The sequence below is a fragment of the Lytechinus pictus genome, chromosome 17, assembly GCF_037042905.1.
Source record: "Lytechinus pictus isolate F3 Inbred chromosome 17, Lp3.0, whole genome shotgun sequence".
Taxonomy (NCBI): domain Eukaryota; kingdom Metazoa; phylum Echinodermata; class Echinoidea; order Temnopleuroida; family Toxopneustidae; genus Lytechinus; species Lytechinus pictus.
Window position 1 is genome coordinate 28245212 of NC_087261.1, and position 25788 is coordinate 28270999.

The window sequence follows — 25788 nt, forward strand, 5'->3', positions numbered from 1 at the left end:
GTTGACTGTGTATTATAAATATTGCTCGCCTTAAAATATACCTTTTGAGTTTAGTAAAACAGAGAATAAATAAGGCTATGACTTCTATTTGTTTAGAGAAACAAATGTTTTTGAGAGCAAAAGTAATTGTTTTGCTATGTGGTATTTCGATATGAATGTACTGAGTGGTGAATCAGTGCGTTATCATCGAAGTGGGCCTATATTTTGGTTTCCTGATTGTAATGAGAGGGGTCTTGGGAAGATGGAACATCAGTGAGGTTAGATACCATAATAATAATAATACTAACGGTATATTTACCCAGGGTAGCCACTTCAGTTCCGAAAACTGTTCTCCCAGCGGGCTCTGCTATTATTATTACCCGGCTAAGCTGGGCTACCTATTCAGGTGCACACAGCTTTTTGAGGAATTACTTCCTGCCGGTACCCATTTACCTCACCTGGGTCGAGTGCAGGCTGTGCAGCACACTGTGAATGAATTCCTTGCTGAAGGAAATTACGCCATGGCTGGGATTTGAACCCACGACCCTCTGTTTCAAAGTCTGGAGACTAATCCACAGCATATATGTAATAATCTCATTCATATACGGATATAACTAGTGCAATCATAAAAAACACAACTGTATGAAATCACACTTCTTCATACATGTATGTGCTTTCAGACTGACGTCTGAACAGGTCCATTAATTCATGTGAAATTATTCAGGCTGCAAAATAATAGTTTTCTCCAATACGGTGGACTCACAAGTCACGATACGGTGCGCCATCTATCGGTTGCAGCGGACAGGCCGATTCCTAACTTCGGGGTCGTCATCGCGCGCAGGTGCAGGCAGCGCACAGTGTAATGCTACAATGATGCTTCAAAAGTTTTTGACAGGTACAAAAAGTTAAATGTTTGGAAAGTTGGAAATTATTAAGTACATAAAAGGGATTTCAAATGTTCCTGAGGGTTACCTTTGTCAACGGCTTGCTTCCTTCCGCCCAACAACTGCATGTCGTCGTTCGGTGTTGACGTACCTATAGGATTCGCATAGTTCCTGAACGGCAGGGGAGTATGTCTGATTCCTGTACTGGTACTGGGTTGCTCCTCTTCAATAATGACCACATCATCGTCCTCATTCCTGACAGTTCTACCGCCGTCCTTTACAACATCCTCTTCAAATTGCACTATGGGAGTGGTCTCCATACTAGGTGGCCCAGGTTCGCTTAGAGCCTCTTTACCAGTTCGAAGATTGAGATTGATGTCTGGGGTGCTTGTTGCCACCGCAGAAGGCATGAAGTTCGGGGTGCCTGAGGCTGGTCCGTCTGGCTGGGCGGGCAGCTCTGGGGTCGAGGAACGCGAGCTGCCTTCCCCATCATCGTCATTGGGATTGTTCCAGAGATTATTCAGCCAGGATGGTGTGATGAAGTCCTTGACTGAATCCGAGACGCGAGCTAAAAGAGACTGCAGAGATGCAGAGTGGGAGAGAAAAAAAGGACACTTACATGTAGTTATAACTTAAGATGCCATTAATTTGATGTGTGGAACCATGGACCTATTAGAGATAGACATTCAACGTTATCGTTTCTTTGATCGAACGAGATCCGCCGCCTTATCTTAATAATGAGAATATACAGGTGTTTGGACAATAGCGACTACCAAGGCGTATCTGATTATTTACAAAGGCACAGCTTTCCTGGTTTTGGTTTAGTTGGCTGATGCCCTGTGTTAGAAAATGCTTTTCAACAAACATGCTTTAGATTTGAAGCAGCAAAATTAAGAAGCAGACGATTTTGTGACATAAAACATGTTATTATTTGATCTGCACACTTCTGAACGCACATACATGTATTGACCTCAATAAAATTAAGAGTGAAAAGCTCTCTACAGGATATGAGCCATGGAATATTTAGGAGGAAAATTGGAAAAATGGGAATATGAATAATATGCAATCAATCACAATATTGCCTCTATCTTAAAATATATATGCATTTCCCCTCATAAAACACATGGAACTACTGTAAGATTGCCAAAGGTAAACTGGGGGGGGGGGGGGGGGGGCGTTTCATGAAAGGACTTGTCGGACGTTTTATCCGACAAGTCCCATTTTATCCGACAGTTACCATGGGAACAGTGCCTCTCGGCCAATCAAAATCAGGGAAAGATGTCAGATCTGACAACTTGTCGGATAAAAATATTGATGAAACGCTCCCCAGAACTTGATTTTCCAGTATTCAGGTGATTTATCATCTTCTGCGCATATAGTTTGTGCAATATCAATGTCTAATCTAGGGACAGTGATTTTCTGTTTAAAAAAATTGCCTTTTCCGTTTAAGAAAATCTTAAATTCCGTTTCAGCATGTCAGAGAACGAAAATTCTGTTTCCCCATAGACTTTGTGTACATGTAAAAGTGACAAATCCGTTTACACATTCAGTAGCAATATCACAACACTCGCGCTGGTCAAAATTTGGATCTGCCACTGTACCAACAACGCGGTAGAATCCGCTGTAATCAGATCTTTGCGGGTACACAATATATTTTGACAAATACATTTAACATGAATACATCCTCACCTTTCACATTATTAGCACTATTTTACAGTTGAATGAAATTTTATCGATAATTTTTGGACATCGTTTTGAGCAGTCAACGATTCTGGTCTATCCGCCATTTTGGATTTCAAGACCAAGATCGTGCTGTTACGTCTTCAAATGTAGAGGGCAGCAACACACGACCGTGTTGTTAAAATCAAACGATGTGTGCATGTGAATGTTTTAGATACGGCCGACCCCGCTGCCGGCCAAGGGTCGGGCGGGGCGAAGGGTATCGCGATCAAGTGTCATGGAGTCAAGAGCAGTCACGATGTGTGGGTTATGATGATTGTAGTGAAGTGAGATCGTGTTTTGTGGCCATTTAATACTCGTATTTTGTTGAGATTTTGGAGTAATTTCTGTTGCTGTTCTGTGTATTCTGAGGAAAAATATGTTCTCCGTGATTTTCCGTTTGAAATGCCACTTTCCGTTTCAAAAGGCTATTTCCGTGAATTCCGCAATCGCCGAAAATCACTGTCCCTACTAATCACGAACTGCTTTCACCTCATGGCATAATTGACGGCGTAACACGGTAGGATGAAAGTAGAAAAATATGAAGAGAATGTTATTCAGAGCACAATTACGGTCACATGTTAGTGAATTCATTAAAGGACAAGTCCACCCCAACAAAAAGTTGATTTGAATAAAAAGAGAAAAATCCACCAAGCATAACACTGAAAATTTCATCAAAATCAGATGTAAAATAAGAAAGTTATGACATTTTAAAGTTTTGCTTAATTTCCCAAAACAGTTATATGCACATCCTAGTGGGTATGCAAATGAGGAGACTGATGAAGACATTCACTCACTATTTCTTTTGTATTTTATTATATGAAATAGGGAATATTCTATTTTTCTCCTCATTGTCAAGTGAAACAACGTTTTACTCTTCCCGAACATATGGAATGAGCATTGTTTAATTAAACATATAGTAGTATTAATACTATATGATTCAGACAGGCTGGTCCTTATTGTCAAATCTAAAAAAAATGAAATATTGTATAATTCAAACAATAAAAAACAAGAGTGAGTGAAGGACATCATCAACTCTCTCATTTGAGGTTTGCATATCACTGTTTTGTGAAAAATATGCATAACTTTAAAGTGTCTTATTTTACATCCGATTTTAATGAAATTTTCAGCATTTTGCTGGTTTGATTTTTCTCAAATCAACATTTTCTGGGGTGGACTTGACCTTTAACTATTCCATGAGTGTCCATGGTGGACCCAAGTATGACAAATTAAGCATGATCATACATGTAGGCCTTCATATACTCAAACAGAGTCACTGCAGGCAATCAGCAAAGATGAACATGTGCTCGCGCGATTTGCGTGCTGTCGCCAAGCGAAAGACAATGAAATCAAGATGGCGACGTAAACACGGTGGCAAGTTTTCCCCGTCTTTTCATAACATTTTTCTCGTTTTTTTAATGAATTCTCGCTTTATAATGAAATCAATATCGTAGAAATGTCGGAAATGAAGTAGTATCACATCTACATGATTTAGGGCTAGATCTTTTAGAAGTAGAAATCTTGGGGGCGAAAGTTTCAGGTTTTTTGGCGGTACACGCAGATGAATGGGAGGAATCCCTGGCTCGCGCTCTGTTGAGAGTAAGCATACGTTATATAGGCCTGGGAGTAAACATAGATTGATCAAATGGTTTGAATGGCTTGCCGCCGATCACTAATCGATTAGCAAAATTTTAACTAATTGACTATTTGGCAGACCCCGATTAGACACTTGGGATGACTCGAATACTCAAGTAATAGTAACAAAATGACAAGATAAAAATGAAAACAATTGCTTTTTATTTCTTAATACAGGTTTAAAAATGATATTACCGATGATATTTACAGAGACGTAACTTGGACCTAAGACTGTAGGCTGATTCATTCATATGCAGGGGTGTTGCACTTGGGATGCATAATACAAGCATTGATTTAGAAAAGATTTTTCATTGGAACAATTAAAAGTGAAAGTTTTAATCTCATTTCATAGAGTTTCTTTTGAAATAGAAATCAAAGTGAAGGGGCTTACTTTCATTTATAACGAACAATCAAATGATTCGATTGTTTTTTTCAGGAAATAATCGAATGGTAAAATTGACATTCGTCCCAGGCCTAATACGTAAGTAAATGATTTTTGCTCTCTAGGAGCCTCCTGGCTACGGCCGCCCTGTCTCCGGTGCACTGTGCTATGTACAATTTCCATGGCGCTCAAGCGAGCTCGGTGAGGCAGCTGCAATTCGCCTCTAAACGGCGCGCGAACGCTGCTAAGTGCGCAGTTCCATTGCAAACGCATGAGAAAATCGCGAGCGTACACGCAACGGCCGCACTTAGGGCACTACATTTTGAGGTGGTGTTGTCATATTTTTCACGTTTTTTATCATTTCTTCGATCATAGCATTGACTTCCGGAAAAAAATGGCTGCTGACATCGGCTCGCGAATGTGCAATTTTTTCACAAGGACATCTTTCCAAAATCCATGAACATCAGCATGATCAGGAAAACCATGAAAAATCCACTCTCTTGGACCCATTGTTTTTTAACTACAATCAGTAGAGGCGCACGGCCAATATGGGAGACTCTCTCCAATAGGGGAGACAATCTCCCAAATTGGAGACTTGCTTTGCAAAAGGACAAAAGAAACAACACCAACAAAAGCATGATTTTTTCCACCCAAAATTTTGTCTTCTTCTTCTTCTTCAAGCTACACTGCCTCCTTCAATCCTGAAGATTGTTGCAGTATTGTAGTACCGGGGACCGGCAGGTGCAATACACCGGGTGAACACCCTACTCTTTGACGAATAGTGTATTGGTAGGGAGGACAACGAGCATCCTGGAACCCGCGACACTGCCTGCGAGGAAGCCGCAGCTCGGAAATGGTCCCGATGTCAAAGTATCTTTGCCAATGTTGATGCAAAATGAAAACACGATAAATACAATAAAAAATCTTTTAAAAATATAAATCTTAACATCTTCAAGATAAAAACAACACTCATACTCACAAATACTATACTTGTCCCTACTATTATCGTTCGTTATCTAAAAACTGGCCGATGCCGAAGATTTCAGTGGATTTTGTACCCAATTCCTCCCGAGTTTTCTCTCTAAACGCACGGCGAGACCAATGCGGAAGTGACCGTGTTTTTCCACATTTTGATCATTAAATTGCTTGGGATTGGCAACTGGTAAGTCTATGAAAAATGTGGGCTAACTTCAGCGAAAGAACTTTTGATAGAGATTCTGATGTCAAAAGTACATAGGCCCCGCCCCCTCAATCCAGAAATAATGATGAAAAAACTAAAAAAAAATATGATCCCGTGCATTTTTTGAGCTGCACATTATATGGTCGTTAGAAAATCGTATTCTAGTGTTATTCCTGTTGGTTTCATGCCAATACCTATCAGGGTTTTGGATTCCCAAGCAAAAAACTAAAAATGACGTCATCCAGTGCTGTTGAATATTCACGTTTCCGACGATCTTTTCGATCACGTGGTTACGATTCCTCATGAATATTGATGAATCGGTAGCGTGGCGCGACGCTTGACTTTTACGTCTAGTCTAAAAAACAGTCCTTTTTTTGAAAATATTAAGAGAAATACAGTCGCTGCCATGTAAAGTGAGGAAAATCAATCGAATGAAAAAAAATAAAAGACTGGATATTAGTCTAAATTATTTATGAATGGAATTTTCCACAACTTGAATGGAAAGACCGCATGCGAGAGATCAAATGGCACATGTTCGACCCCAAGCCTGTCAAGAGACACAGGGAATTCCCCTGATTGACGCAGAAATTCAAAGCTTGATCGATGGGCTTCAACATTCTATTTGAAGAAATAAAATTCAGAGAGGATGAGAGAGCGTGAGAGAGATAGGGGGGGGGGGAATATCTGGGATTAAATTGCTGATAATACAATGAAACTGTTATTTAAACTAAAAAGTTATTTTTATAATTTAGCTCTAAAAAAAAATAGATATAATTGTTATTTGTTTAGACCTGTTTTTATTACTTTTTCTACTTGCCTTTATCAAAGATTTTCCACTGTTGCTTTTACTCTGCTTGACTCATTTTTTTTATTTTATTTTCTATTTTTTTTTTTTTTTTTGGGGGGGGGGGGGTGTAAATAGTTACCTAGAGGTATGCAAATTTTGGCGTATCCTCTGTTATGAATTTGCACCAGCTCCACCACTCCACCTGGGCAGCTTCCTCGTTGGAGTAAAATAATAAATATATGTCTTCGTGGAGACAAAAACTGCTGCAGTTGATATGATAAACAAAACAATATGCCTTTAATGTCATAAAGACATTGATATCTTTGCAATACGCCACAGCAGGCATTGTTGCACGTGTTGCACTGCACCGTATCGTATTTGATTTGATGAATGAAATGAAAATAAGAACGGGTTTCATGACATGAACCAAAGGGCACAGAGTAACTTGAACTTGTAAATGGGGAAATTCCACTCAAACATAAAAGATTATTCTAAGCATAAAACTGAAATAATTGATATGTTTGATACAGTGCTATATTGTTATGGATGTTTATGATTTAGAGGTAAAATTAATGTTTATGATATAGAGGTAAATTATGTTTGTTTCTACTGATACTTTTACCGATGTGTTCAAGTCACCCCCATTAATAAATTAACTTTCTAACTTTAATCGACAATGAAAACAAGTTTCATGAAAACAAGTTTCAGCTTGTCCTGCCTTTTTCACCATGGATCTTCACAGATACGCTCCTCTAAACCTCGTATTAAAAAAAAAATGCATTTATGGGACAATATTTACCACTTCTGAATTTTTTCTAAGTCTGGTAACAACATTTGCTCGTTGTAATAATATTCCATACCTAAAAGAAATATTTATGGACGTACATATTTTCGTGTTCTTCGGTAATTTCGAAAAAATAATCATAGAAATAGATTGGTACAGACAATGGCCGGGGTGCATCACAGGCACATGTGAGGTGTTTTTAGTTTAGGTGAGTACTATTATTACGTTTAAATATATATATATATTTTTTTTTTTTTTTTTTTTTAATAAGGCCTATGTTTTTAATTACAGGAAATCACACACAATATTTACATAATTAGACATGATCGTAAACAAACAAACAAAAATAAAACAACATTTAAAAACGTAAATTATAATATATCTTAAAATTGGCAACGGCATGTCATGACTGTGCATTTATGCCTGGGAAGCTAGCTAGCTGCGGCCGGTCTAGTACCGTATACGCAGTGCATCAGTACCGGGTGCGCTGGGCATGGCAAGACCGTGACTACGTTCGGAGTTCTGACGGAGAAGAAAAGATGGAAATAACTTCCACCAAAAACATGATCTAGAAGTCGAATATGTCAAATGATCATCATTTATAGGTATGAAATATGAATCAACGTTTATTTTTAAAGAAAATCGTAAATTTCTATTTATGGGGAGAGTTTTACTTTTTAGAATGCATTTTTCGTAAATAACGTCTCGTGCACAAGCTACCACAGACTACGAGCCGGGCTGCAGCGGCAAATTTAAAATTGAATATTAATTTAAGGAGGTCGTTCGAAACTAGCTATTCATCGACCATTTTACGTGACAACTAGCTTCGGGGAAGTTAGGGGGCTGAATCGGTTATCTCTGTCCCTTTCTGGTCTCACAAAGGCCATAGTTTGACACTTAATATCTTCACTTTTTGGAAACCTTTGGAACTGGGAGTTGGTATGTTTGCTTTGATTTTGTTTTCTCTTTCATGTCATTGTAAATAAAAATGTGAAGACGTTCAAATAAAAATTTTAGGATTTCAATTTGTCCACCCTAGTATTGGTTTTAACGTGCATAGGTTGTGACTCTCCTATACACGGGACCAACATTTGCGTCCTTTCCGATGGACGGAGTGTTTTCCAACTGCATTCACACCCGCACTGAACACAGCGGTGAGGCACGTTAACACACAACGCTAGCATCAGTTTTTTTGTTAGACGTCTTCCGGCATGCTGCGGGACTCGAACCCACGCACGTTGAGATCTACGATCTTTTCCGGAACAGGCGCTCTAACCGACTAAGCTACACTACACTGAGGTCAGAAGCCCATTTGTTTTGTGTGTGATTTACAACAAAAATCCTTATCAAAACAAGAGTAGACGGTGAAAAGGGGTAATTTTTCATGAGGAATCTGCTTATCACATTTTAATTTGTCGCCAAGGTAATCCTTTTGCAGCAAATGTAAACAAAGGAAATTGGTCTCCAAAACTGGAGACTGTCTCTGAAATTGGATACCCAAATTCTTTACAAAAGTCTCTGATATCAGTAGAGGCGCACGGCCAATATGGGAGACTCTCTCCAATAGGGGAGACAATCTCCCACATTGGAGACTTGCTTTGCAAAAGGACAAAAGAAACAACACCAACAAAAGTATGATTTTTTCCATCCAAAATTTTGTCTCACTGAGGTCAGAAGCCCATTTGTTTTGTGTGTGATTGACAACAAAATTCCTTATCAAAATAAAAGTAGACGGTGAATTTTTAAAGCAGACGGTGAAAAGGGGTAATTTTTCATGAGGAATCTGCTTATCACATTTTTATTTGCCGCCAAGGTAATCCTTTTGCAGCAAATGTAAACAAAGGAAATTGGACTCCAAAACTGGAGACTGTCTCTGAAATTGGATACCCAAATTCTTTACAAAAGTCTCTGATATTGGAGATAATCTCCCACATTGGAGACAGTCTCCAATATTGGCCATGCGCCTCTACTGGATATTGGAGATAATCTCCCACATTGGAGACAGTCTCCAATATTGGCCGTGCGCCTCTACTGACGATTAGTTAAGAAGTACCGATGGTGATATTTTGACGCGAGATATGGTGATTTAGGTAAGAAAATTTCACTTTTTATTTGAGATTTTGCCCAAGTAGCAGGATGATTTTGTAGTGTGAGAGTTAGTGAATGTGTAGTGTAAATGTCTAGAGTGTGTTGGTGATTTCAGTGGTGTATTGCTGAGCCTGCCGAACGGCCGCACACCGACGCAGTCCGTAACAGTTGGGAAAAACATTAGATGGCGGCGTAAACATCGGGCGAGTCTCGTCCATCTTTTCATAATATTTTGCTCATTTTTTTGATGAATTCTTGTTTAAAAATGAAATCGATAGCGTAGAAATGTTGGAAATTAAGTTGTATCCCATAGTTTTTTTTGACAATTTGGTCTTTTTTTGGAAAAAAATTTCTCAATCATTCTCGAACAGATTCACTGGTCCTTACATCATCATGTACGGTAGGTCAAATAAAAAAAGGACAAAAGTAAGCTTATCTATCAACACCCCTCATTTTCTTTAACTTAATTTGAAAATCAACCTGTCCATTCATTCACATACATTACACACACGCAGCGGCACACATCGCATGGACACATTGGTTTCTACATGTACGTGCATGTACGTCATGCACGTCGGATCGACATGTATTTTCAATACGGTTAGCAATGGCAGTTTGGCACGACTGCGCGTGTGTGATCATTCATACTCACCTTCGGTTTTGGACGTTCGTATGGTTTACGCGAGTAGTGAGATCGTTTCGGGCGAAATTTACCACCAGACGGGGTTGCCATGGCTAGTTGAATATGAACTGACCGCCACAGCAACCTTCACAAGGGTTAGAATAAGTTGATAATCTTCGAAATTAAGAAATAGCTCGTAGTGTTTCCATTGAATTTCACAGTAGATGAGTCAAGATGGCGGCCTTTTTCAAAGAAGTTGATTGGTTAAATGTCACGTGATTTTCTGCACTTTTCCCCTTTTATATTACATGTCTTTTGTCACTCGGTAAACGTCGATTTTTAGGAGTCAAATCGAATCGAAATTAAGCTGGATGCATCGATTAGTTTAAAATTATTATTGAATTACTTTTAAATAATTTTTTAATTTTTCAAAAAGTTAATTTAAAACTCATTTATAAACAAATTATTTTAGAGGGTACTTTTTTATTTCGCCATTTTGAAATGTTAGCGCGCGCGCGTGCAGTGCAGTGCTCGTGCATGTTACGTAGGTCTACGTATAGGCGAGACGTTGGTGAATGAATGAACGTATCGGATCTGCAGCGTACTACTACGGTACCCCATCGCTGCCCGGCGCACTGGCTGTATACCGCCGCTGAAGCTGACCGACCTCCTGGCCTGTAGCTGCCGCTGCAAGACAGATTAACGTTCAAGCTCTTGTTGAATCTAGATTAGCTCTTCCTCTTCCTGACGAGAGATCCAGTTCTTGAGTGAGTTGAACTGAGGAGTCTCTAGAATAGTATTAGGCCAGCAGCTACCAGTCGGACTCGGAGCCGCTAGCTGAGCTGAGTGTTTTTCTGACTTCTGTGAGTGTGAGTGTGACTGGAGTGTCAGTGACAGTGTCATGTCAGTCACTGAGGCTGAGCAGTAGAGGCGCACGGCCAATATGGGAAACTGTCTCCTATGACTGGCATGAGAAGAGATTATCTCAAATATCAGAGACTTTTGTAAAGAATTTGGGTATCCAATTTCAGAGACAATCTCCAGTTTGGGAGACCAATTTCCTTTGTGTACATTTGCCTCAAAAACTAAACTTAAACTTTAAGTTAAACTTAAACTAAAAGTCTAAAGTAAAGTTTACCTTGGCGGCAAATAAAAATGTGTTAGTGTTACTGATAAATATTAAGCAGATTCCTCATGAAAAATTACCCCCTTTTCACTGTCTACTTTAAAAAATCACTGTCTACTTTTGTTTTGATAAGGATTTTTGTTGTCATCCACACACAAAACAAATGGGCTTCTGACCTCAGTGAGACAAAATTTTGGGTGGAAAAAATTACACTTTTGTTGGTGTTGACTGTTGTCAGTGTTGATTCTTTTGTTTTGCAAAGCAAGACTCTGGCTATGCTATTTTTTCTGCGTATCCACTGGATCTCGCAGTTCTCCAGGACTGGAGGAAATCAACAGAAGAAGAAGAAAAGAAGCTATGGGCATGATGGGAGATTATCTAGAGTCGTAGATAGTCTCCCATATATCATAACCTTGTTCATTGAATGAGTGCCCATATTGGCTGTGTGCCTCTACTGCTGAGGTTCATACTCATAGTCATAGTACATACTCGTCATACATTATTTACATAACATAACGTTAGACATACACATAGGCTGAGGCTGTGGCAAGATTTTTTTAATGATCACCGGCTGCAATTGCAAGAATGACAGAAGTGCAAAAACACTTGGTATTGAAAACTCAAAGTAGAACCAAAAAAATTAATGATTTAGGGTCTATTTTTTATAGCCTAGGCTTAGCCTTAGCTTAAAGGGGAATCCAGCCTTGGCTATAAAATGTTGTGTTGAGAAGGAGAAAAATAAATTAAACAGAATGGTGAAAGTTTGAAAGAAATCGGACAAGCGATAAGAAAGTTATAGCTGCTTTAAAATTGAGATCACTAATACTATGTAGATTTCAAATTGGCAACTGAGTAAGTAAATTATGACAAGGGGCAAGGACAACTTTCCCATTGGCCAGGTACTTTATTATCAGGGATTTGTGGTTTTCTCCTAAGTCCCTATTCCCCTGGGGCAGTAATCTAAATATAACCCAAGTAGTATATCGTTTTATGTCCTCATGAAAGAAAAATATAATTTGAAATAAAACTTTTGGGGAAAATGACATTTTAGCCATAATATGTATTGGAGTACATGGAAGAGTAGTCCTTGCCTTACATCACTATGACTTCCCATATGCGGCCAATTTGAAGTCTCCATGGGTATAGTGATTACCAATATTTATGACTTTTAAAAATTCATAACTTTCTTGTTGTTTGTCCAATATTGTTCAAACTTTCACCTTTCAACTTGTCTGATTTTTCTTTTCCTTATAAATACAAGTTTTTATTTGGGTTGGATTCCCCTTTAAGTTCTTTTGAATGTATGTCACCGACAGTCACTGTTGACTTGTTGTGTTATTTAACAATTATTTTCCTGTTTATTACTTGAATCAAACATTCATCTATTGTATCATTCATTTTCATCTTGTAGTTGTACTTTGTATTTACTGTAGGATGGGGGTCGGGTGTCCGGACACTTATATTTTTGAAGCCTTCTTTTTTGTCTTGGGATTACACTAAAAACATGAATTCAATTGTTGTAATCATCTTCTATTTTGTTCTCTACAATATTTCCGTACATTTTGTAAAAAAAATTGATGAAACTTCGCTTGTACATTTTTCCAAATGACTTTCTAAAATTGATCGTCCGGACACACAACCTGTCCGGACACACAACCACTCACTGGCTCACTGCTACCATCCTGCCTGTGGGGAATCTACAGGTAGGACTATGGTAGGACTGACCGCGATTTATCGCTAATCTCCGAAGAGCGGAGGATCAAAACAGAGAGAGAGAGAGAGGGTATGCCAATGCTGTATAGAGCACACACTTTAAAAAATCATTAAAATATCACTTTTGTGACCAAAATTATATTAATTTATATACAGTTGCAATTCAATTTTCATTAGTAACTTAGAATAATTTTTGTGTTGACCAGGGGCCCGTTTCTCAACACATGGACAAGTTAGTCATATCTTTATCCACCAACCACGGAGTTAGTTCCAATCTTACTAAACCTGTTTCTCGAAAGGCTTCCTAACTAGAATACCTTGATATCGATACTATCGGTAAAAAGAGCAGATGAGACGTAGCCTTAGTCACAAAATAGCATAATTTTCAAAAAGAAAAATTGTGACAAAAATTGCAAATATTATGATGAATTGGGAAATAAATCTTTTGAAAATAATAGCACAGGTGAATTATGCATCATACATACTTAGACCATGAAGACTGGATCATTCAATTGCTGAGAAAATCAAATTATGAATAATTCATTTCATGACTTAAAAATCACTTGTGGACGTTGAGATGGGTACCCCCGGGAGACCCAATTTTAATAGTTTACGAAAGTAAACCATAACGGTTTTCTCTGTAAAATGATGATAATTATACAGACTTTTACGATTCCAAACGTCATCAAAATATAGTTTAACGAAACATTTTTAATCATTGATACCGGAAGATACGATATTGGACAAATTATATGCATAAATTAGAGATAGAATTCATCCAACTGTTATAGGGGTCTGAAAACAACAAATACGAGTTCAGTTATGGATGGCCTGACCTTTATCGATTAAATCATTTTACTATTTCAAAATGAATGGTTTTGTGGCGTTTACCAACAGTTTTTATAGTTTCTTTACATATTACAATTATCATTGAATGCATTAACCCACTTGTTTTGTGATGTAATTTCAACCTCTATGATTGATTACGTAAGATTATAATTTTAAAATTTCTAGGCACTTTCGCATGTCATAGTCTACCCACGTGATGCCACTACATCATTAAGAAAGAAGTTAAGACAGGTTCGGAGGTGTCATAAATATTTAGTGAGGTTGTTGTACCCGATCTTGGTAAAGAGGGCTTCGTGAAACGGTTAGCGGACAAGTAGCTCACTATCTCCGATTTAGTCAAGAAGTTAGACTTATGACGGTATTGAGAAACGTGCCCCAGAGTGTTAAAATACTTGAATTTTTGGCATATTTTTGTGTACGCCCTCTATTGGTGGAAAGTAATATGGCAAGAAAATTTTCATTTTTCAAGCTCTATTTTTTAATAAAGAAAAAAATAATTAAAAAAATCAAATTTACTTAAGATCCAAATTATAAAATGAAAAGCTGTAATGGAAACTGACAGTGTAAAAAAATCAAGCATTTGTCCAAAATAAAAAGGGAAAATAAGCCAAATATTGTCAACCTTATTTTGCCACACATGGAGATGTAACTGAGAACAAGGTTACCGGTATATCATAACCTTGTTCAATGAACGAGTGCAACAACTGGGTATACAGTAGACTCTGGACTGTGAGAATTAATTAAATCCTCTTGATTGGTCAGTCAAATCAAGCAGCATTTGGATGAATATAATTCTAGCCAGAATTTAGATAACTTGGTCTGGGTTAGAGTCTTAGACCAAAAGCTTCAGTCTCTGTTATGTTGGTTGTTCCGCTGAACTCCGTTGGCTCCAACTCACCAAATAAAGAGACCGAAGTTCTAGCTCGATCTGTACTACATAGTACAGGGACTCAATGGCCATATGTTTATATATTAAGTTCGGATAAAACGGAAGTAAAGTAGCGTAACAGCCAAAGTAAGTCACTGTTTTTTCCCCTTTTAAGTTTATTCCCCGTATTAGTGCATTTCAGGCCAAAACGGAATAATAATCTTTATTTTGGTACAATTCTTTTTCTATATTTTTATGAAATAAAGACAAAAATCGATGAGCCCCGTCGGGGAGATTTCTCGCATTGTTAACCCCCTAATGGTGGCTGCACTTTAGCGAGCCATCTGTGTACGAGGAGAAATTAACAAAAGATAAAAATGTTTAAAAAACTTCTCGAAACAGACGGCTGCCAGCTGTCTAGGTCTGGGTCAACATGGTCAAACTTAAAGGACAAGTCCACCCCAACCATTAGTTGATTTGAATAAAAAGAGACAAATCCAACAAGCATAACACTGAAAATTTCATCAAAATCGGATGTAAAATGAGAAAGTTATGACTGTTTAAAGTTTTGCTTAATTTCACAAAACAGTTATATGTACATCCTGGCCGGTATGCAAATGAGGAGACTGATGATGTCATCCACTCACTATTTCTTATGTATTTTATCATATGAAATATGAAATATTCTAATTTTCTCCTCATTGTCAAGTGAAACAAAGATTAATTCCTCCCTGAACATGTGGAATTAGCATTGTTTTAATACTATATTGTTCAGTCAAGTTGGTCCTTATTTTCAAATCTGTAAAAAATGAAATATTGTATAATTCAAACAATAAAAAACAAAAGAAATAGTGAGTGATGGACATCATCGACTGTGTCATTTGCATGTCACTGAGATGTGCATATAACTGTTTTGTGAAAAATAAGCGAAACTTTAAAATGTCATAGATTTCTTATATTACATCCGATTTTGATGAAATTTTTAGCGTTTTGCTCGTTGGATTTTTGTCTATTTATTCAAATCATCATTTTTCTAGGGTGGACTTGACCTTTTAGGTTCATTTCGAATTAAATTAATTGGTAAAGTTAACATTTCATTTATTTTTTCCAAAGTGTTATAATCAAAGTTAATGAAAGTTATTGGATATCTGTCTGCATTGCATGTGATATTCTGAAGAATTGAATCAGTCAGTTTCATTTTGGTGCTTTCTTTATTAAAGCAAACACTGGTTGAAGTCTTTCAAAATCACTTTGTTATTAAAATACATTAAGATTTTTCTTGTAAAATTACTTACTTGGTATACTTGGTAGATTAGCCCTCAATTCCTTAGGGAAGGGCTCTCAGTCGTTTCTTAAATGTAGCCACTGTAGGTGCAGACACAACTTCTTCCGGAAGTTTGTTCCACTGATGGACCACTCTGTTACTGAAGAAGTGGTCGGTTAGTTGTGTTCTGGAACGTCTTTGGAACAATTTTCAAGAATGACCTCTAAGAAATTTTTTAGGTCGAGAGAAGAAACTTTGGGCTGAATTTCCATAGTACCCATTTAAATATTTGTAAGTATTTATAAGATCTGCTTTAATTCTCCTCTCCTGCAAAGATTCAGATGGTATTCTCTTGTTGCCAAGACGTAGACATTTGGTCTGTACCTTTTCTAGTTTCTCAATGTCCTTCTTGGTTAGTGGGCATAAGGATGACACATATTCCAACGCTGGGCGAATTATGGACTGATACAAAATAGTAACTTTATTCTCGTCAAGTCCAGTAAAACGTCTGAACATGGCGATTATCCAATGAGCCTTTTCACAAGTTCGTCTATGTGGTTTGTAGGGGTGAGATTGTTACTCATTACCATACCCAAGTCAGTTTGGTTTGTCACTTCTTGAAGCAGATGACTCAGATAAGGATATATTGAGATGAGAATCTGAAGGCTCGTGTTTCAAAACACTAGCGAAAAAGTCATTCAAGATTTCAGCTTTACTTTTGTCATCAGTCACCTTCCTTCCATCATGTTCTAAGACCCTCAACTGTGGCAGATGATCGTGAAAAATGTCTTGCATAGTTGTAAAACTTCTTAGGTTCAGATTTTATCTCATCCACGAGTGATATCTCATAGTCAACTTTAGCTTTCTTTATTACCTTCTTGACATTTGCTTTCTTCTGAAGATACTCTTCTTTATGGGCATTAAGTTCTGTCTTCCTAGCTTTTAACAGCAGCCGCTCTTTTAGATTTCTTTGCACGCTTCACAGATTTATAGTTGATCCATGGAGGCTTTTGCCGTTGACCTGACTTCACCGTCTTTGTTGGAATGTACTTTTCTATCCATTCATGGTATTTGTGTTTTAGTATCGTCCAGCATTCATTTACACTCATGGGCCCGTATTCTGAAGTCGGGTTTAACTTAGACTCAGGTTTAAAGTTGTGGTTTAAGTATGGGAAGCCAAAAGTACCAAAATTTTTATTAAGTTGTATGTTTCTTATGTTTACTGTGCTCTTTCCTGATTCATCGATGGTGAAGACAATCATCTATTTATACTTCCTACACAATTATGAATGATTTGAGAGCCCAATGAGCTGAAAGTATGATATCTCTACTGTTAGTGATTATGTAACAATTGGCTGTCCATACTTAAACCACAACTTTAAACCTGAGTCTAAGTTAAACCCAACTTCAGAATACGGGCCATGGTGTCAAATAACTTAGTCCAGTCTGTAGATTTCACTTCATTTGATAGAGATTTATAATCTCCCTTAGAGTACAAGTAGATTTTGCGTTCAGGCAAGGCTATACGAGTTACCGGTATCCTCAGATCCAATAGAACGCTGTTGTGGTCACTAGATCCCAGCTTGTTACCAACAGTTACAGAATGTACCATATCTGGGTTTCCAGTAATTGCCAGGTCAAGAATATTTTGGCCTCGTGTGGGTTCTCTCACCATCTGGAAAAGCAGATTTTCTTCCACAGTTTCAAGGAACTTACGAGAAAGAGGGGTATGTGCTTCTTCTTTGTCCCAATCGATATCTCTAAAGTTGAAATCTCCAACTATTATGACATTGTCTGTATTGATTTTAGAGAAAGTATTACATATTTTGTCCAAGTTAGATTCACCACCACGTTCTGGCCTGTATACAGCTCCAATCAGAATAACAGTCTTGGGGTTAGGATGGACATGAGTACAAACAATTTCTGCATCAGTTTCTCCTTCCCAGTACGGTGATGGGTTTAAGTTTCTTCTTACCAGTATCAGTACACCTCCTCCGCTAATTGACCAATCCCAGCCATGGTCTAATTTCCTTCGGCAAGAAATTTATCCACATTGTGCTGCACTCAACCCAGGTGAAGTAAATAGTTGCCTGGCAGAAATTTATTCCTTGAAATGCCACCGGGCTGTAAAAGGCTGCGGGGTAAAGCCAGGGCAATAGTGACGCATTTGGCAGTGATATGCGCTATATAAGCATGTTGGTATTATATTTTTAATCTTTTTAATTTTTGTTTCTCCTATCAACAGTTTCATCAAGCAGTCTTTCCTTCAGTCCAAGATGGCGTCTGGTGAAGAGGATCTGAAGAACTTAGCCAGCTGTCTCCAACAGACCCTGTCTACAATCATCAAGGAGAGAAAAGAAGGTACAGTGTAGACCATTTCACAAAATTTGCATTCTAGTCTGCTTGCACAGACCCTGATTAAAACTTTTGATCAACAAATGGGTCTCCACACAAGACTAGTAATATATAAAACCTGTTTTTTCAGTTTTTAGGAGTGGGTACGCAAGTATTTGCAGGGTTCCGAGCCCATCGGGGAAAATTATTTTACAGTTGGTGAAAAATCAGGGAATTTGATAAAAAGATACATCAAATCAGGAAAAAATGTCTCAAATGAGAGAAAAATATCAGGGAATTTTGATCAGCCCAAAAGCCGAAAGCATGGTAGTCAGTCAGACTCTGTTGTATTAAGTTGCTTATCGAAACAATATCCATTGAAGGACTGGTTATGGTGGTACTAATTAGTTTTACATTATTGTTTTTATACTGAAAATGCATGTAATTCACTGCAACAACTTAGAAAACATGCGAAACTGGGAATGGGTTTAAATAATTATCAGGGAATTTTGTGTTCTCGAAAAGCTGGAAACCCTGATTTGGCTTATATGCTCAGTGCATTGCCCTTACCTGGGATAAAAAGTTCTAAATGAAAAAAGTAGCCTGTTGTACAGAAATCATCTATTGAATGTATTATTTTTCAACCTATTATCTCAGTTGATGGTTTTTTTTTTGCAAGCTCAGAAAAATAAGAAAATATTCTAAGAGTAAGATGAAAAAAAAAAGAAATAGGAAGGATTTCCTTGCATGCTTGAGCACCTGCTCAGGGAAGCTGTACTAAAGTCAGGTTGAGTAGTATGCAGCACATAGAATCATTGCATTAATACCCCTTTCATAAACCCATCCTCCAATTAGCCGCCTAAGAGTAATGCGGATAATTCAATAAAAATTGCGTTCACAAACTCCGAAAATAATCCGCACTATTTTTACGAGCGCCCGTCCTGAAAAAGGCGGATAATCGTCATGACAACTGCACACGCCCCCTCCGATGCGGTTGTGTTGGAAAAGGGTGACCTTGTGACCGCACCATGGCAATTATCCGCATTATTTGAAAATGCGTTCATAAAGTCAAAATCTGGTCCCGATGCCGCTATTATGAGGATAATTGCAGCATCAAAATAATGCGGATAACTCTGGTCCTCCTCCGATTTTACGACCAAATTATGCTGCTATTAGCCGCATAATTGGGTTTATGAAAGGGGTATAAAGGGATGCTCCAGGCAATAAATAGTGTAAAATTCACCGAGCAAAATGCTGAAAATTTTTATCAAAATCGGATAACAAATAACAAAGTTATTGAATTTTAAAGATTTGCATTTTTTCTGTGAAACAGTTTGAGGCATGTCTTCATGAGTAATATTCATTAGGTGTGCTGATGATGTCATATCCCCACTTGTTCTTTTGTATTTTATTATATGAAATTAGGTTTATTCAAAAATTTTCAACCAAGAAATAAAACAATTGAATTGACAACTGATTAAGTACATGTACTTTAGTTATTTCTTGCTGCAACTTATTTCATCATAATGAAGACACATTTATGAAAAAATGAAACAATTATGATTTCATGTAATAAGAAAACATAAGAAAAAGGAAAGTGGGGAGTAGCCCTTTCATAAACACCAGCCTGTATGAATGTTGTATGTTATTATGATGATGATGACAAATATAGTCCTTTATAGACAGAAAATGTATTTTTTTTGGTTCTATCTTGTGATCTTTGTGATCATGGAAGCGTCATGGTGTAGCGGTTGTGACTCTCGCCTTGTAATCAGAGGGTTGTGTGTTCGAATCCCACTATGGCCTAGCATGCCTTGGCAAGGCATCAATCCGCTCTTCGCCACTGTCTCCCATGTGCTAATTGGGTATCGGTTGGAAAGAACCGTCATTGTGGATGGTTTAGCAAGTGTGCACCTACATGTAACAGGCTGCAAAAAAAAATTCATCGAATCCAGTGACTGGGTAATAACTGTGAAGCGCTTTGAGCATTGATTGACTGAAATCCCGCTATATAAAAGCCAAGCATCATCACCATTATCATTGTTGTTATTATTATCATTATTATTATTAATATATCTTAAATCTTAAAATCCATATACAGAAATGAAATACTCCGAAAATTTGTTTTGCCCAATTGATCGTGGGCCCGGCAGCCGCTGTGCAGCGCCAGATCGACGAGGCTCTATCCCTTTAATTGTTGAACGCCAAACAGGGTAGCAGCAACTCCCATCTTTTAACGTCTTTTGGTCTGAGGCGGCCGGGGTTTGAACCCCCGACCTCCCGGTTGTGAGACGGACGCTCTACCAACTGAGCCAACACACCGGTTCTGGTAATATTACCGGTATTATCATTATTATTATTGATATCATTGTTGTTATGATTATTATTATTATCGATACTATGATTGTGATTATTATTATTATCATTATTATTTATTACCTGTTTGTTTGCTCTGTAGCTGAGCAGTTTCTGGAGTCAGTTGAGGGGAGTCCAAACTATGCTATCATGCTACTGCTGCTGATAGAATTGGACACTGTGGATGACACCATTCGCCAGTCATCAGCCATCACATTCAAAAATTTTGTCAAACGCAACTGGAGAGTGGTGAGTCTTCTTAGATAAATATACCTTTTAACCCTTTCCATGCGTACTTCGCACCAATGCACACTCGGTGCCGTGCGAACTTCGCATTTCACACTCAACAAACAATGCATTGTTTCCCTCCCTGAAAATAATTCAGTACAGATGGGTTCATGGTCCAGCGCACAAAGAGTTAAGGGAAAGTTCACCCTGGCAAAAAGTTTATTATAAAAATAGCAGAAAAAATAATAAAACTATTGGGTACAGTTTGAGGAAAATCCATCTAAGAATAACAAACATTATAATTTTCTTATTGTGATGTCATATGCGAGCAGCTTTCCCACATATCCTACAATGTATGGTAAAAAAAAATCAATGAAATGTTTTCTTCTCAGAAAATTAGAAATAGTTTTAGATCAATAGACAAATCATTTCACATGTGCTACTGAAAGAAATAAAAAAATGAATCATCACGAATCATTAAAAATGTGAGATTCATGCATTTTATATTACATAACATATGGGTTAACTTCTTGTATATGACGTCACACATTAAATAATTTATACCTTAAACTTTGATGGATTTTCTTCAGATCTTTATTACATTTTTATTGTTTTTTCTGCTTTTATTACAATAAATTTTTGTCAGGGTGAACTTCCCCTTTAATTGAGCGTAGATGGAAGGAAATTTGCTGGTGAACAGGCAGTTAAAGGACAATGCCACCCCAACAAAAAGTTTATTTGAATAAAAAGAGAAAAATCCAACAAACAAAACACTGAAAAATGTCATCAAAATCGGATTTAAAATAAGAAAGCTATGACATTTTAAAGTTTCACTTAATTTCACAAAACAGTTATATGCACATCCTGGTCAGTATGCAAATGAGGAGACCGATGACATCATCCACTCACTATTCCTTTTGTATTTTATTATATGAAATATGAAATATTTTAATTTTCTCCCCATTGTCAAGTGAACCAACAATAATTCCTCCCTGAACATATGGAATTAGCATTGTTTAATAATATATGGTTTAGTCAAGTGGGTCCGTATTGTCAAATTTGTTAAAAATGAAATATTGTATAATTCAAACAATAAAAGAACAAAAGAAATAGTGAGTGATGGACATCATCGTCTCTGTCATTTGTATGTCACTGAGTTGTACATATCACTGTTTTTTGAAAAATAAGCGAAATCTTAAAATGTCATAACTTTCCTATTTTACATCCGATTTTGATGAAATTTTCAGCGTTATGCTAGTTTAATTTTTTTCTCTCTTTATTCAAATCAACATTTTGCTGTGGTGGACTTGACCTTTAAAGGCCCCCACACACCTTACTACTGGTCCATGTTCAAATTTTGAAACAAATCACATTTTGCTTATTTTGCTGAAAATGTGAATGAAAAGTATCTGTTTATTTGAAGTTCAAATTAACTGTAAGAACACTAATTTAAAGATTTTGGATGTTTGCAAGCCTTTATTTTGGAACAAAAGCCAAATTGGTTTCAAATCGTAGCCAATTGTATTATTGCTATGACATCATTACGACTACATGTTCTATTTGTTTTTTATAAAGACAATGGCAGTGATAATGATGATGAAATGATGATGATAGAGATGATAATGATGATGATGGTGATGATGGTGGTGATGATGGTGATGATAATGATGATGATGACGGTGGTGGTGATGATGATGATGATGATGATAGAGATGATGATGATGATGCAGATGATGATGATGATGAAGATGATGATGATGATGATGATGATGGTGACGATGATGGTGATGATGATGATGATGATGCAGATGATGACTGTGAAGATGATGATGATGACGGTGGTGGTGATGTCATGACGTTCTCATTATTCTTTTCTCCCTTTGTTACAGGTCGAAGATGAACCTAACAAGATCTCGGATGAAGATCGCTTGAAAATCAAGAAAAAAATTGTTGGGTTGATGCTGAGTGTTCCTCTCAAGCTACAAAGACAGGTGATTGAAATATTATTTATTTTATTGTTTCTTTCTTCACTTTTTATTCCAGAGAATAAAAAAGAACCTAAATTATTTCATGAACAAAAACAGTAACAAAGAAATTATTTTACATAATTCTTTGACATACACTCCTTTACATACATTTTGGTTACATGTTTCTTTATAGTTAGCATTCTTCATCTCGGGTCACTCATTGATATAAAATAGCTGGATAGAGCACGTTGTGTGCTACTGCACTCTTGACTTTGAAGCTACAGAAAAAGTACTCAATGACACAATGAACAGTATATGGGGCCATAGAGAAGAAAATGTGGAACTTTGTGCTACCTTGACCTTTTGGAGTACTTTCATTTGTAACATACACATGACTACCCTTTTTGGATGCCAGCTACGATTGAAATCTAGGGGTGTTTTCACAAAGATTTACTGTATTTTACGGTGTATAAACCGCACCTTTTTTTCCGCTTTATACTCTTGAAAATTTGGGTGCGGTTTATCCAAAGAAACAACAAAATTTCATCAGTAAAATGACTATGTTTCTTTGGTACTAGAGTTGAGATCTAACCAAGAATTATATACAATATTTAATGTATAATTATTTGTTGGTTACTAAAAATAGAGAGTATATTTTGCGAAGCTTTCTTTGTAAATCTTCTTTGTAAAGGTTGTTTTATATTATTTATTTAATTACTATCAATTTAATAATGTTTTCCTAAAAAACCTGATTGTTTTGTGATGAATACTTTTTTTCAGCTAAAAATGCATGGAAAATGCTCTTCAACAGGCATGTAATCGTAATCGATCGTAATCGTAATCGGTTATTAAAAAAGGCAATAAATAATGTCCTTTATTCTTTATTTCTCTCCTTTTTCTCTCAATATAAAAAAAAACTTTCCCTTTTTATACCATAATCTTGATATTCAAAAATGTCATTTTATGGTCTCCTTTTCCTAAAAAAAAACCCTGGTTGATTTGTAATGAAAACTTATTTTTTTACACCTAAAAAATGCATGGAAAATGCTTTACAATAGGCATGTACATGTAACCGTAATCGGTTAGAAAACAGGCAATAAATAATGTCTTCTATTCTTCATTTTTTTTTACCCTCAGTTTCTCTAAACATTTTTTTTTTCTTTTTCCCTTTTTAGACTATAAGTTTGATACAATACTGCCATTTCATGGTCTTTTTTTCTTTGTCCTACAAAGAAATAATATGTATTTGAAAAATAAAGTTAAAGAATGAAGTAACCATTTTATTAAACACAAAAATTAGTAACATATCTTTTGATCTTTCAAAGATTTTCAATGAAATTGGTTAACCCAAAATCATATCAAATTCGGTTTGCCGATTTTTTTTTTTGTCTCCCGATCTTGGGGGTGCGGTTAATACACGGCCGCGGTTTATATTCCGAAAAATCGGTAAGTAGTGTATGGTATATAACGCACCACTGCCTTGGTCAGATCATGCGCACGAGACGTGCACTACCGTGTACCTATCAATCAAATTACATGTTCAATGGGGTTTGAGCATGATCCTAAATCATACTTAAAGCTAAATGATAGCAGTTGCAGTAAAACACTAATTTTGTGAGAAAGTCTGTAAAACCAAGGTTACGTAAGACTATATCATCGTGGATCTAGATCTGGTACAGTTACATAAACTGAACTTTGTGAAATCATAAAATCTAAGCTGAAATACGATCACACTGAAGATCGCCAACATAGATAGGCACACGTGGGACAGTGTATTATTATTGCTGGAATAAAGACCTGATGGAAGTGACCGAATCCGCGCTTATTTTGCTTCTTTGTCAGCAATTACACAATTTCTTCCAGAATCCTTTGGCACATATTTTTTATTCATACAAACAGACACTTGGGTGGTCATTATATTAGATGAACTGTAAAAAGTCATTTTGAGATCGTTACCAGAACTGGAATTTATCTTTAACTTTGTGAAACAGCACCCTGATCTTTTGTAGATTAGAATTAACTTTAACATGTGATAAATCCAACTTGTCATGAATTATAGCCGGATGATATTATCGGTCAGCGTGATAGGTTATGAGGATCTCTCCAACAATGTGATATGAAACCACTTTCTTACAGGTCAAGTCCACTCCAGAAAAATGTTGATTTGAATAAATAGAAAAAAATAAGAACAATCATTATGCTGAAAATTTCATCCAAATCGGATGGAAAATAAGAAAGTTATGACATTTTAAAGTTTCGCTTATTTTTCACAAAACAGTGATATGCACAACTCAGTGACATGCAAATTAGACAGTCGATGATGTCCATCACTCACTATTTCTTTTGTTTTTTATTGTTTGAATTATATAATATTTCATTTTTTTACAGATTTGACAATAAGGACCAACTTGATTGAACCATATAGTATTAAACAATGCTAATTGCACATGTTCAGGGAGGAATTACGGTAATCATTGTTTCACACGACAACGTAGAAAATTTGAATATTTCATATTTCATATAATAAAATACAAAAGAAATAGTAAGTGATGTCATCAGTCTCCTCATTTGCATACCGACAAGGATGTGAATATAACTGTTTTGTGAAATTAAGCGAAACTTAAAAATGTCTTATTTTACATCCGATTTTGATGAAATTTTCAGTGTTATGCTTGGTGGATTTTTCTGTTTTTATTCCATTTAACTTTTTGTTGGGGTGGACTTGTCCTTTAAAACGTGATCAAAATGAAATCTGAACTCTCTTGACTTATTTTCCAGCTGAGCGATGCTATCAGTATGATAGGTAAGGAGGACTTCCCGGACAAATGGGACACCCTTCTCGGTGAACTCACCTCTCAGTTTCAGAGCGGTAACTTTCACGTCATCAACGGTGTCCTCCGAACTGCACACTCTCTTTTCAAAAGGTTAGTGAAAGACGCAAGAATGTTTCATGATAATAAACAAGGGCAAGCAAGTCCAAGAAAAGGTCACCCTAGAAGACAAAATTTCATCTTTAATTTAAGA

General features: G+C 36.8%; 2 protein-coding genes across 7 annotated transcripts in view; one reads left to right on the top strand and one right to left on the bottom strand.

The window, feature by feature from the left end:
* Nucleotides 1–10935, bottom strand: part of LOC129280910 (nuclear pore complex protein Nup153-like) — a 40512-nt gene extending 29577 nt beyond the window's left edge. Inside the window, exons 1-3 of the mRNA XM_064111881.1 lie at nt 10728–10935; nt 10091–10302; nt 952–1441 (exon numbers count right to left, since the gene is read on the bottom strand). Of these exons, the coding sequence (XP_063967951.1) occupies nt 952–1441; nt 10091–10171 (571 nt within the window). The 5' untranslated portion in view covers nt 10172–10302; nt 10728–10935. The remainder of the gene's footprint in view (nt 1–951; nt 1442–10090; nt 10303–10727) is intronic.
* The window catches only part of LOC129280764 (exportin-2-like), a 51660-nt gene continuing 36422 nt past the window's right edge, over nt 10551–25788 (top strand). For 2 of the 6 annotated variants that reach the window (XR_010296208.1, XM_064111887.1), the window contains exons 1-5: nt 10559–10929; nt 18126–18241; nt 20673–20818; nt 22687–22788; nt 25543–25688. Coding sequence is in view for 3 of the 6 variants with exons in the window: in XM_064111887.1 (XP_063967957.1) it covers nt 18157–18241; nt 20673–20818; nt 22687–22788; nt 25543–25688 (479 nt within the window). In the remaining 3 variants the exon portion in view is untranslated. Of the gene's footprint in view, nt 10930–18125; nt 18242–20672; nt 20819–22686; nt 22789–25542; nt 25689–25788 lie in introns of all 6 variants that reach the window. The other 4 variants (XM_064111885.1, XR_010296206.1, XM_064111886.1 and 1 more) reach the window with 4 other exon arrangements.